This window comes from Lycium barbarum, chromosome 2, assembly GCF_019175385.1.
Source record: "Lycium barbarum isolate Lr01 chromosome 2, ASM1917538v2, whole genome shotgun sequence".
In the NCBI taxonomy this organism is placed as follows: domain Eukaryota; kingdom Viridiplantae; phylum Streptophyta; class Magnoliopsida; order Solanales; family Solanaceae; genus Lycium; species Lycium barbarum.
In genome coordinates, this window is record NC_083338.1 from 121,084 (window position 1) to 133,365 (window position 12,282).

General features: G+C 34.1%; 1 protein-coding gene across 1 annotated transcript; it reads left to right on the forward strand.

The window, feature by feature from the left end:
• Positions 1-1,425: 1,425 nt before the first annotated feature.
• Positions 1,426-5,576, forward strand: LOC132624779 (protein neprosin-like). The gene is made up of 7 exons (XM_060339507.1): positions 1,426-1,908; positions 2,419-2,505; positions 2,613-2,870; positions 2,954-3,118; positions 3,665-3,718; positions 3,821-3,967; positions 4,811-5,576. The coding sequence occupies exons 1-7, from the start codon at positions 1,747-1,749 to the stop codon at positions 5,186-5,188; spliced, it is 1,251 nt and encodes a 416-aa protein (XP_060195490.1). The 5' UTR covers positions 1,426-1,746; the 3' UTR covers positions 5,189-5,576.
• The last annotated feature ends 6,706 nt before the right edge of the window (positions 5,577-12,282 follow it).

The window sequence follows — 12,282 nt, forward strand, 5'->3', positions numbered from 1 at the left end:
GAGCAAATCATAGTTTATAACAAAATTAATACACTATTAGAAGGCCTTTCTAAAAAATGCAACATCAATTAATCAAACTCTAGTTCAATAAAAAACAAAAATTTAACATGAATATTAATGTAACTACTCTTTAATATAATCTTCCCACATAAATTAAAGGTTGGTGGACATAAATAAAGGTTGGTGGAAGTTAATGAGATTGGTAAATGAGTGATGAGGGTAATTGTTAAAAATATCTACCAACTTATAAATCTTTTTTATAAAATATAAACCTATGAGTTAAATTTTATATTTAAAAAAGTTGAAACCATGGTTTCAAATCCCGCATAATTTGGGATTTGAAACCATAGTTTCAAACCATGACTGAAAATGTATATCGAAACGCTGGTTTGAAACCATGGCATGGCCAAATGCCTACTTAGTTAACTTAGACACTATCCATAAGAGAAATAACATTTTACTACCAGTTACAATTTCAAAAAAAAAAAAAAAAAGACTATACATAAATCTATTTCCTGCCAATTTAAAGAAATGTAATAATGTAACTAAAAGAGCTATTGAGCTAAAAATCTCTACCCAAAGAAAACGAAAAAGTTTTATGGTTGGTATACACTATTGCCTCGAGATGGTAAATGGAGGGCGAATTCGAGAGGATAACGGTTAAAAACTTTGAACACAAAAGGGCAAAAAGGTAATTTCAGAGTTTATCATAGAGTTGTCCCCACTTGAAAAGCAAAGGACATTAGTTGTGCTGCATTTTCTCCACCCCCTCGCTTTCCACCGTCCTTTTTTTACCCCTCGTGTTCACCAAAATAAGAGATGAACAAAAATATAAAAAACTACTCCTTACTTCTCAAATTATCTGTCATCCTTTCTAAAAAAAAATAAAAAATTATCTTAAATTATTTTTTCTGCTACCCTTAATAATAATTATTTTTGAATACTACAAACATTTCAATTATAATTGCTCATATATCAACAAAGGGTAAAATAGTTGAGAAAACTCAGTCCTAATTAATCCACCCATTAGTTCAAAATAAGTATTCACTTCATCTTTTTTTTGGGTAAAAAATAAGTTTTCACTTACCTAATAAAAATAAATTAACTTTATTTTTTTAAATCTGCCCCTATTAGACTATAAAAAAGCATAAATCTTATGAATTAAGAGTAACTTAGTCAAAATGCCTATGCTTTTTTAAGAGTTAGTGTTTTCTAATATGAGTTAATGTTATTTTAAGAGGTATGAAAAAGGCTAGGTGAACCTTTATTTTAAATCAAAGAGAGTTTTTTTTTTTTTTAAGGATATGTAAAAGAAAATCACGACGATAATATGAGGTGGAAGGGAGTAATAATAATTGAAAAGAAAATAATTAAATAAACAGAAAAAGACAGACCTAACTCTGCATTTTTATTGGATTTTTCGATATAGCGGAAGGAGGAGAGAGAGAGAGAGGAAACAATCAAAGCAAAAAGCTTTTAGAGCTTCTCACTATCCTCAAACATTTGAGTTATTATACTAGTTTATTCTTCTTTAAGGGGGTGCGTAGGATAAACAGTGGATGTGGGTGCAGTTTAAGAGCCCTTTCTTTCTTGGCTATGGTGTAGGCCATTTTAACTCATTTCTTGACTTGGGTGGCCATTTTTAGTTCATTTCTTGACTTGGGTGGCCATTTTTTGTTCATTTCTTGACGTGGGTGTTGCTTATTTTCTTGGTTTGAGGTGGCTAGCTCAAGCTTAACAACAACAATGGCGCATTTTAGCAGGAAAAGAGGAGTTTTTGCTACAGTGTTCATGTTGGTTTACTTGCTCTCATTATCTTGTGCTGCTAGGCTTTCTGTTTCAAGACAGAAGCTTGAGGTTGAGAAACACTTGAAAAGGGTTAATAAAACTCCCATTAAAAGCATTGAGGTACTTAAAACCATCTCTTTTGTGATGTCAACAGTAAAAAAAAAATCAATCTTTTTGAGTTTTTAAGTTGTTGCTTGAGAAAAAATGGTATTAAACCTGCCATTAAAAGCATTGGGGTACTTCATTTAAGCTTTTAAACCATCTTTTTTGTGATGACAACAGTAATAATTTTAAAGTTTTTTCTTGAGAAAAATGGTGTTCTGAGTGTTTTTCCAAGCTTGTGCACTTACTTTTTGCTGGTGTGAGATTCTTTCCTTGTCCATTTTTCAGTCATTTTTTCAGGTAATAATTTGGTACTTGAATAGCTATTGCAGTGTTCTGTTATATTGGGGCAAGTGTTCTCTTGTTTTTTGCTCTATTTTGTGTGTTTTTTCCCTTGTTCTTGGAAGTCATTCAAAATTAGTAAGAGTAATAATGCCATTTCTGAAGTAGAAACCAATTTCCTTTGTTGAATGAAAGATATTTGACTAAGATTAGATTTTTAATGTTGTGAATGTAATGATTTTACAGAGTGCAGATGGGGATATCATTGACTGTGTACACATCTCTCAGCAACCAGCTTTTGACCACCCATTCCTCAAAGATCACAAAATCCAGGTCCATATTTTGCTTTTAATACAAACACTTTTTCAGTATTTTCTCCTCACTTTCTTTTGTAATATTCTAAAGGGTGTTTATTTTTTAATTTTTTTACAAATGGTTAGATGAGACCTAGCTACCATCCAGAAGGGCTTTATGATGAGGAAAAAACGTCCACAAAGTCTAAAGAAAGTACTAATCCCATTACTCAATTGTGGCATATGAATGGAAGATGTCCTGAGGACACTATTCCTGTAAGGAGAACAAAAAAAGATGATGTTTTAAGGGCAAGTTCTGTCAAAAGGTATGGTAAGAAGAAGCATAGAGCCTTTCCTAAGCCCAGGTCTACAGATCCTGACCTTACCAATGAAAGTGGCCATCAGGTGCCTAAAATTTCTACCATTTGTTGATTTAATTGGAGCTTGTTAGAGTCCACATTCTGATAGTTTTTGTGTGTATTGTGCAGCATGCAATAGCTTATGTTGAAGGAGACAAGTATTATGGAGCTAAGGCAACTATTAATGTGTGGGAACCTAAGGTACAACAGTCAAATGAGTTCAGCTTGTCTCAGCTTTGGCTTCTTGGTGGATCTTTTGGTGAAGATCTAAACAGCATTGAAGCTGGTTGGCAGGTATATTAATTATGTGAAAAGATCTATCAGCTAGTACATTTGAACTATTTGGAGTTAAAAAGTTACAGTGAGGGACAATGAGAGAAAATGACAAAAAGGGTTAGGTTCAAAATAGTCCAAAGTATGTTCTGAACAGTTTTGGTCCTTTTAAGTTTGCCAAACTCTGTCAAATATATAGATTTGGTGGATACTATAGAAAAATTATTTAACAAAAACACTAGGAAAGGTCCATCAAATTCACAAAAAAATTGTACCTCCAAATGTGAGTTTCCGCTAAATCCTTTTTTTTCAATAGTTCCTGTCAAATCTAATACTCTAAACAGATTTCCTAAAATATTTGATATGTTAAACTTGTAAAAAAACTCAAAGGACCAAAACTGTTCAAAATATAATTTAGGGACTATTTTGAACCTACTCCAAACATAAGGGACAGTTTTAATGATTTTATCTGGACAATGACACCAAACTGTTCACCTTCACATGTCAAAAGTATTTTGAGTTAGTATTATTGAGTCTAACAGTAAGCATACACGTGAATGTTGGCAGGTTAGCCCTGACCTCTATGGTGACAATAACACAAGACTCTTCACTTACTGGACTGTAAGTTTCTTACCTGTTTAAAGTAATTCATTAACTCTTCTCATTTTTCATTTGAACTTTATGATCTTTTTTCTTACTCTTTTTGGTGAAAATATTTTGCAGAGTGATGCATATCAAGCAACAGGCTGCTACAACCTTCTTTGCTCAGGTTTCATTCAAGTAAGCAGTGCAATAGCTATGGGAGCAAGCATTTCACCTGTTTCAGCCTATAGAAATTCCCAATATGATATCAATATTCTTATCTGGAAGGTAAAAATCCACTCTCAAGAGTTTCAACCTATATTAATTATCCCTTCTTTGTCAAATTGTGGGCACCAGCAGTCAGCATCTCATAAAGTGCATAAAAAAGTGAATTATTGTACTGCTGAATGCATAATTATAGCAACTTTCTTGGAAAAAATAAATCTTTATTATTTTGAAACACAGAATTCCCATACTTCACTGTTCCAATTGTATTGATATGTGCATTCTTGGAGAAAATGACAAAATGGTCCTTTAAGTATGCACTGAGAACAGTTTTGGTCCTTTAAGTTTGTCAATAGCTAACATTTTTAGTCTCTATCGTTTTGACGGGAACTATGAAAAAGAAAAGAAAATTAGCGGGAACTTACATTTAGAGGTACAATTTTTTTTGTAGTTTTTGCTATTTTAAATTTATTTCTAGAAGTCTTGTTGCAACTTTTAGAAGTGTAATTTCTGCTATCTTTTTAGTGTCTAGTGTAGTTTTTTGTGTTGCACATTTTAGGATTTGATGGAACTCTCTTGATGTTTAGAGTTATGTCTTTTTTGTCCACTGTTTCCTACAAATCTAAGAGATTCTCAAATGTTTTATGGAGACGGGAAATGTTTAACTTTTGGCAAACTTGAAGGATTTATTAAGTGCATGCTTAAGGGACTATTTTGAATCTACCCTCTCAAACACAAGGGACTAGTTTCATTTTCTCAAACTAAGTCTTTATTATTCAGACACAGAACTCACACACTTCACTGTTCCAATTGTATTGATCTGTGCATTCTTGTGCCTAAAACACACAAAAAATAACTTCTTTGTATATTTGTTCTAATACTTTTTATATTGGATATTTATTGTAGGATCCAAAAGAAGGACATTGGTGGATGCAATTTGGAAATGACTATGTGTTAGGATATTGGCCATCTTTCTTGTTCTCCTATTTGGCTGAGAGTGCATCCATGATAGAATGGGGTGGAGAAGTGGTAAATTCACGGCCAGATGGTAAACATACAGCTACACAAATGGGAAGTGGTAGATTTCCAGAAGAAGGTTTTGGCAAGTCAAGTTATTTCAGAAATATTCAAGTTGTTGACAGCTCAAATAATCTTAAATCTCCAAAAGATCTTGGCACTTTCACTGAACAATCCAACTGTTATGATGTCCAAACAGGAAGTAATGAAGATTGGGGCCATCACTTTTACTATGGAGGCCCTGGTAGAAATCCCAATTGCCAATAAAGCTAGAAAAAAATGTCAAAAGAAGATCCTATTATTGATAATAGTCCCACCCTTGTAAAATTTAATCTAGTCTAATGCTCTTTTTATCTCTTTCTTGTATACCTTTTTTTTTTTTTTTAAATTTTTTTTATGGTTTTTTAGGTTTGAGTTAGAAGTAAAAATGTGAACTTTTTTATGTAGTGGGAAGTTTTGACCCTTTTGCTTTTTCATCTTGAAAGGTTCACCCATGTAAGCGACTGGGGAAGTGTGGCCTAGTTTCTCAAAAAAGGTTTGAAAGAAACAAAAGGCCTTTTGTCATCTTCTTTGTATTTTACTATTTGTTTATGTACTCCACTCTTTGGAGTACTGTCACTCAATGGATAATTAAATGTATCCAATTTGCAACCGAGTCTTGATTTGTTGTTTGTTCAAAGGGTACTTCAGAATGTGACTTATTTCGTAGTATTATTTATTGGCAAAAAATCAAGAATGTGAATGAGTGGATAGAAAAAGGCAATTGGGATGGGGTGTTAGTGGATCACATTATATTTTATCATCTGTGGGTGGTCCATTTAACTTTTTCTAAAGAACCCCACCATTGTCACTCCCACTAATCACACTGTGTCCAACATGTTTATCTGTCCTAAAAGTGTCGTGTTTATATTTTTTTCATTTTCTATTTAAACTGCTTAGAGGTACCCATGTATGAAAAGTTGATTGTAAAGTTGCTTCATTTTGTGAATTCTTTTTTGAAATTGCTTCTCTTTTTGGTAGAATAATTTTGTGGTATATAAGGCTGTGATACATGTTATGAGTATAATAATGATGATGCACTTTTCAAGAATGTGTCAAAGGCTATCAGTAGAGAAAAATTAGACTTGGAATAATATCAGAACTTCCATGGTACTAAATATACTAATATCAGAGAGTGAAGTTAAAGATGAAGTCATAATTTTAAGTAAGTAAAGTTGAAATACTAATGTGATTATACTCAGTAAATATAGGTATGGATCTGTTGAAACCTACATCCTCCCATGGAAAAAGACGTGAATTAAGTAAAATGCAACCTATATAAAAGTAATTCTCATTGTGGCCGAAGGAAAATATTAATCCAAACTAATAGTCCATGCTCCAAATACCGATTACCGTGGTGCCTGAGTCAACTTATGTTGAGATTTGAGCCCATATAAAAGTACCTGCTATCGCGCTTCAATTTCCCTACTATTGATTTGTCAAAAGGGAAAAGAGCCTGATTTACCCCTCTACTTTGGGAAAAGGTTCATATTTACCCCTCGTTATACTATCAGGCCATTTATACCCCTACCGTTACAATAGTTGAAATATTTGCCCCTATTTTTAACGGAGGGGTAAATATGAACATTTTCCAAAGTAGAGGGGTAAATCAGGCCCTAAAAAATAAAACACCCTAAAGTTTTCAAACAAAACTTACTTCGGGTACCTTTTCAACCCCTAAAATGACTATCCGAACGTCTACATATCCTTGATGTATTGAGCCTACATTATTGTACGCAGAAAAAATATCAGGTTCTATATAAAATATTGACGTTTCGGAGTCTTGACACACCACTAATCATTGGAAAAATTATGAAAAAAAAAACTAAATTTTTTCAACCAAAACTTACTTCGGGTACCTTTTCAACCCCTAAAATGACGATCCGAACGTCTACGAATCCTTGATGTATTGAGCCTACATTATTGTACGCAGAAAAAAATATCAGGTACTATATAAAATATTGACGTTTTGGAGCCTTGACACACGACTAATTATTAGTCAAAGTATGGAAAATAACACTAAGTGTTGCAAAAAATAAAGTTGGCCAATTTTTGTTTTTTATTCATACTTTGACCAATGATTAGTGGTGTGTCAAGACTCCGAAACGTCAATATTTTATATAGAACCTGATATTTTTTTCTGCGTACAATAATGTAGGTTCAATACATCAAGGATTCGTAGACGTTCGGATCGTCATTTTAGGGGTTGAAAAGGTACCCGAAGTAAGTTTTGGTTGAAAAAATTTAGTTTTTTTTTCATACTTTGACCAATGATTAGTGGTGTGTCAAGACTCCGAAACGTCAATATTTTATATAGAACCTGATATTTTTTCTGCGTACAATAATGTAGGCTCAATACATCAAGGATATGTAGACGTTCGGATAGTCATTTTAGGGGTTGAAAAGGTACCCGAAGTAAGTTTTATTTGGAAACTTTAGGGTGTTTTATTTTTTAGGGCCTGATTTACCCCTCTACTTTGGAAAAGGTTCATATTTACCCCTCCGTTAAAAATAGGGGCAAATATTTCAACTATTGTAACGGTAGGGGTATAAATGACCTGATAGTATAACGAGGGGTAAATATGAACTTTTTCCCAAAGTAGAGGGGTAAATCAGGCCCTTTACTATAGGAATTGACCATCTAAGAACAGTTCAAACATGTACATTGAAATATTAGTAAATCAAGGAGATTGTTAATATATACACGATTAACATAAGCTATGCTTGTCCCCAAAAAATAGAAGATCAAAGTTCGTGAATTTGTCTCTTATTTTTTCTGATCAAGATAAGGTGGTTTGCCGCCAAAACATCTATAAATAAAATATGGTTGATGGAACACAAAATTTATAGTTCCATGATGTTTTCCAACATCATTGAAAGGGCAAATGTAATAGTTCATTTTACCGATGTTCTGTGTATTGGATCAAAAATAGTGGAAGATATACTATCAGACTTCAATTCTTAAGTAAAATATACTATAAATGATGGTTTCATTCTTTGTTTGATTCATAAGTTCATATCTAGAGAGACAAATGAATGTGATTTTTTTTTTTTTTTGGCGAATAAATGTAACTGCTATGAAGAAGATTTGGTAGTATGAGAAGATGGGATCAATCAAATGAAATTTTGTGAAGCAATTTAGCTTATGAACGGTTTTAAATTAGCTTTGCCAAAATTCAGTTAGTTTCCCTAACAAAGTAAACTAATAATGCTCAAGTTGTTGGTTTCGTTCTTTGTTTCTTCTTCACATAATTAAAGTAAAGAAGTTCCAAAGTCAAGATTCATACTAAAGATTGATTGATATTTACTCAATCTTTGAATTAGAGTAAATGTGAGTTATCATGGGAAAAACTATTGCTTTGCACTAATAGTCGAGAATTGATTCAGTTAGTGGTTACTTTTAATGATTTCGTACTAATGTTACTGATACGTAATAATTAGTACTTGAAATGATCAAAATTAGATAGGATAATTCAAAATACAGTTAGATAGGCTAATTCACTAAAATTCTCTGAAGGCATCAATTATCACAAATTCATAATCATTTAGTAGGAAAGAACAGTGAACTGGCCACTCCATGAGCTTTGGGCCTCACTAGTGTTAACCCCAACATTAAGAGAATTAGTGAAGAAACATATTATTATTTTTTTGGCGCGAATTGTCCTTCATTTGGGGTGGTCTTTAATTTTTGGCCTTCGCCTAATATCCCAAGGTTCTGGGTTTGAACCAAGCTCAGTGAAAAAAAAAGAAGGAATTTTCGCAAGACAAATATTCGGATTCTCAAGGCAGAATTTTGCAAAATTCTACCCATTCAAAACTTTATCTTAAGGCAGAATTTTACCTTCAGTCCAAAACTCTGCCTTGCGAATCCAAACTCTACCTTACGATTTTTTTTAATTTTTGACTGAGCGGGGATTCGAACCCGAAACCAAGAGACTTTTAGCAAAGGACAAAAATTAAAGACCACCCCCCAGTGAAGGACAATCTTGCAAATTTTCCATAATTTTTCACCTTTTGTCCCTTTTTGAGACTGTATTTAGTAAATGACCATCTTTTTATTTTTCTCGTAACTTATGGACCTTTTAAACCACAGTTTGAAGATCTGTTTTTTCAAACTAAAATTTTTATGAGAAAACGTTAGACTATTTCTACTATTTTGTAACTTATTACAAACATTAGACGACAGTATAATGTTTTGTCTTTAAGATATATATGAGCAAACATTAGACAATAGTGTAACATTGCTTGGAATGGTAATTTATTAAGGACTATACTTGCACAACAATTGAAAACAGGATCAAAATCTAAATGGTGACCAGAAACAGGATATTTGTGTAAATTAGCCTTGATGGGATTAACAAAAAAGCCCAAGATAAAAGAGCGATAGGCATTGTGAAAATTCGGGCTTACAGACTGGGCCCTGAAGGCCCATAATAATTTCCTTTTTCATTTGCCAACATTCTAATTTACTTTTCCATTTTCAGATTAGTCTCTTAGTTCAACGGTCAGCTCATTTTAAAAGTTTAATGTGAGTGTCATACACAATGAAATATATTGAACTATAGACAGCGTATAACCCATTCATATACATGCAATATAACTACGTATAAGAGGTAGGTAAGAACAAGGACTGCACCTATAATATGCATGTAACACAAACGCAACAAAATTTCGTGTTCTTAAAATATTCTATATAACTAATATGATTATGAAGTGACGTTTTATGATATAATCGATCGCTAGTAAGACATTTGACTATATATTAGGTAAATGTGTAAGATGTATTTTACGAAAGTCGAAAGAATATTCAGTCAACCAATCTGATCAATAATTGATTATACAAAAATTATCCTCAACATCCCACGATCAAAATGAACGTAGACTTATACCAATGATCATCACCATTATAATTATATTGCTACTATATTGTTTTATTGGGACGAAACACGATATGTGACTTATGTTTTGCATTTAATGTTTATTTTTTCACTTTCATTTTCAGGTTATAAATGGAAATTGAGCATCATGATATAAATATAATACCACCAAACTTTTATAATTATTTTCGTCTATGTAATGCTTTGGGAATGGATACTATTTGCTGGAAAAGGCAGTCTAAAATATTTGAGGTCGAATCTTCTCACATGGGATTGAAACGTTTAAACCTATCATAATCTTAAGACTAAGATCTCCATATGTATGAGCTTGCTCACATTGTCGGTCCTAAGTTCAAATAAAGGAGGAAAATTGCGCTAAATTGATAGCTAATATAATTCCTGATGAATCCTCATATTAATCAGTTCTAACTAGTTTGAGAGTGAGACATAATTATTGTTATTATGAAAAATATTTGGAACTATATATTAATTAAAACTAATTATGGTGCTGTACGCCTATAAACTCACGACATTGTGTGAGGTAGGACAAGAAATTAAATTAGCAACCTCATAATTAATGTAAAACTGTTACGTATGCACAGGCGGCTTTTAGTACAAATGGTCCAAGACCAACTTCTAGAAGCCTAACAAAAATAAGTGTGAATACTAATTAGTCTGTCTGGAGTTTTTTTATTGCTGTAGGTTCGGAAAATCCTACGTCATATTAAGATTCAGTTCACCTTTCTTTTTCCCGTCGTTTTCATTATTTATTTTCCCATTGGTTGTCCAATGGCTGCATCGAGGCCCCGACTAATCTGAATACATGTTGCATAAAGAAAAATACTCCTTATTAGGAAATTTTTATGCTCAATGCTCGGACCCGAGAGATGAAGATGCTGCATAAAGAAAAATACTGTAGGAAATCAATCCCTGATCTGTATTGATGTATGAAAGTCATTATATACAAAATAGGTATCTCACTAGCAGCATAATACTAGGCTAAATTATAGGACTTAATTACTATACATAAGGAAGAGAATATTTACAATATTTACGTAGACTTATTACATAGTCTATCACACCCCCGCAGTCGAAGCGGGAGGTTGTCGTACGCTTAGACTGTCCCTGAAATCAACAAAGAGCACGCGCGGAAGACCTTTAGTGAAGATGTTTGCGATCTGGTAACGGGACGGGACGTGAAGAACACGGACTTCTCCACAGGCAACTTTCTCACGTACGAAATGTATGTCCATCTCAATATGTTTAGTGCGTTGGTGCTGAACTGGGTTACCTGATAGGTATATAGCACTAACATTATCACAATAAACCAATGTAGCTGTCCGGATGGGACAACGGAGCTCCAACAGAAGGTTGCGAAGCCAACAGGACTCAGAGACGACATTAGCGACGCCACGGTATTCGGTCTCGGCACTGGACTTAGACATAGTAGGTTGCCGTTTCGATGACCATGAGAGGAGATTATCGCCAAGGAAAAAACAGTAACCGGATGTGGATCGGCGAGTGTCTGGACAACCACCCCAATCTGCATCTGTATAATAAACCAGAGAGGCAATGGAGGATTTGTACAGATGGAGACCAAACTCAATAGTACATTGAATGTATCGGATTATGCGTTTAAGAGCATGCATATGTGCAACCTTTGGATCATGCATGTGAAGGCATACTTGCTGAACCGCATAAGAGATATCTGGTCTTGTGAATGTAAGGTACTGCAAAGCGCCGACCAACTTGGGATATTGTGTGGGATCATCACAAAAAGGTCCGGCCATGGCACTAAGTTTGGCTTTGGTGTCGACCAGTGTTTTACTCGGCTTACAGGCAGTCATGCCTGCACGCTCTATAATATCTGCTGCATAATTTTTCTGAGAGAGAAACATGCCGTGTGAAGTCCGGGTAACAGCAATACCCAGAAAATAACTTAAAGGACCCAAATCCTTCATAGAAAATTCGGCACTAAGCAGAGACATGATGGATTTTCTGAGGGCATCTGAAGAAGCTGTGAGAATAATATCATCAACATATAGCAGAATGTAAGCAGTGTCAGAACCCCGACAATAAATAAAGAGAGAGTGATCAGATCGACTATGTGAAAAACCAATAGTAGAGACATAGTCTGCAAAGGGTTGGAACCATGCACGGGGAGCTTGCTTAAGTCCGTACAACAATTTCTTCAAAAGACAGACATGATGGGGATGCTTTGGATCCTTAAACCCAATAGGCTGATGCATATAAACAGTCTCATTAAGATTACCATGTAAGAAGGCATTCTTGACGTCCAACTGATGAATGGGCCAAGAGTGTGCGAGTGCAATGTTTAAGACAGCGCGAATAGTAGCCGGTTTGACAACCGGACTGAAAGTCTCGTCGCAGTCAACTCCAACCTGTTGAGACCTGTCATCACAGACAAGACGGGCTTTGTGCCTC

Excerpts from the sequence above, each read along its gene's own strand:
- LOC132624779 (XM_060339507.1), top strand. The coding sequence starts at position 1,747 with ATGGCGCATTTTAGCAGGAAAAGAGGAGTTTTTGCTACAGTGTTCATG. Across the intron at positions 1,909-2,418 it reads CTCCCATTAAAAGCATTGAG|AGTGCAGATGGGGATATCAT; the intron begins GTACTTAAAACC and ends ATGATTTTACAG. Across the intron at positions 2,871-2,953 it reads CCAATGAAAGTGGCCATCAG|CATGCAATAGCTTATGTTGA; the intron begins GTGCCTAAAATT and ends TGTATTGTGCAG.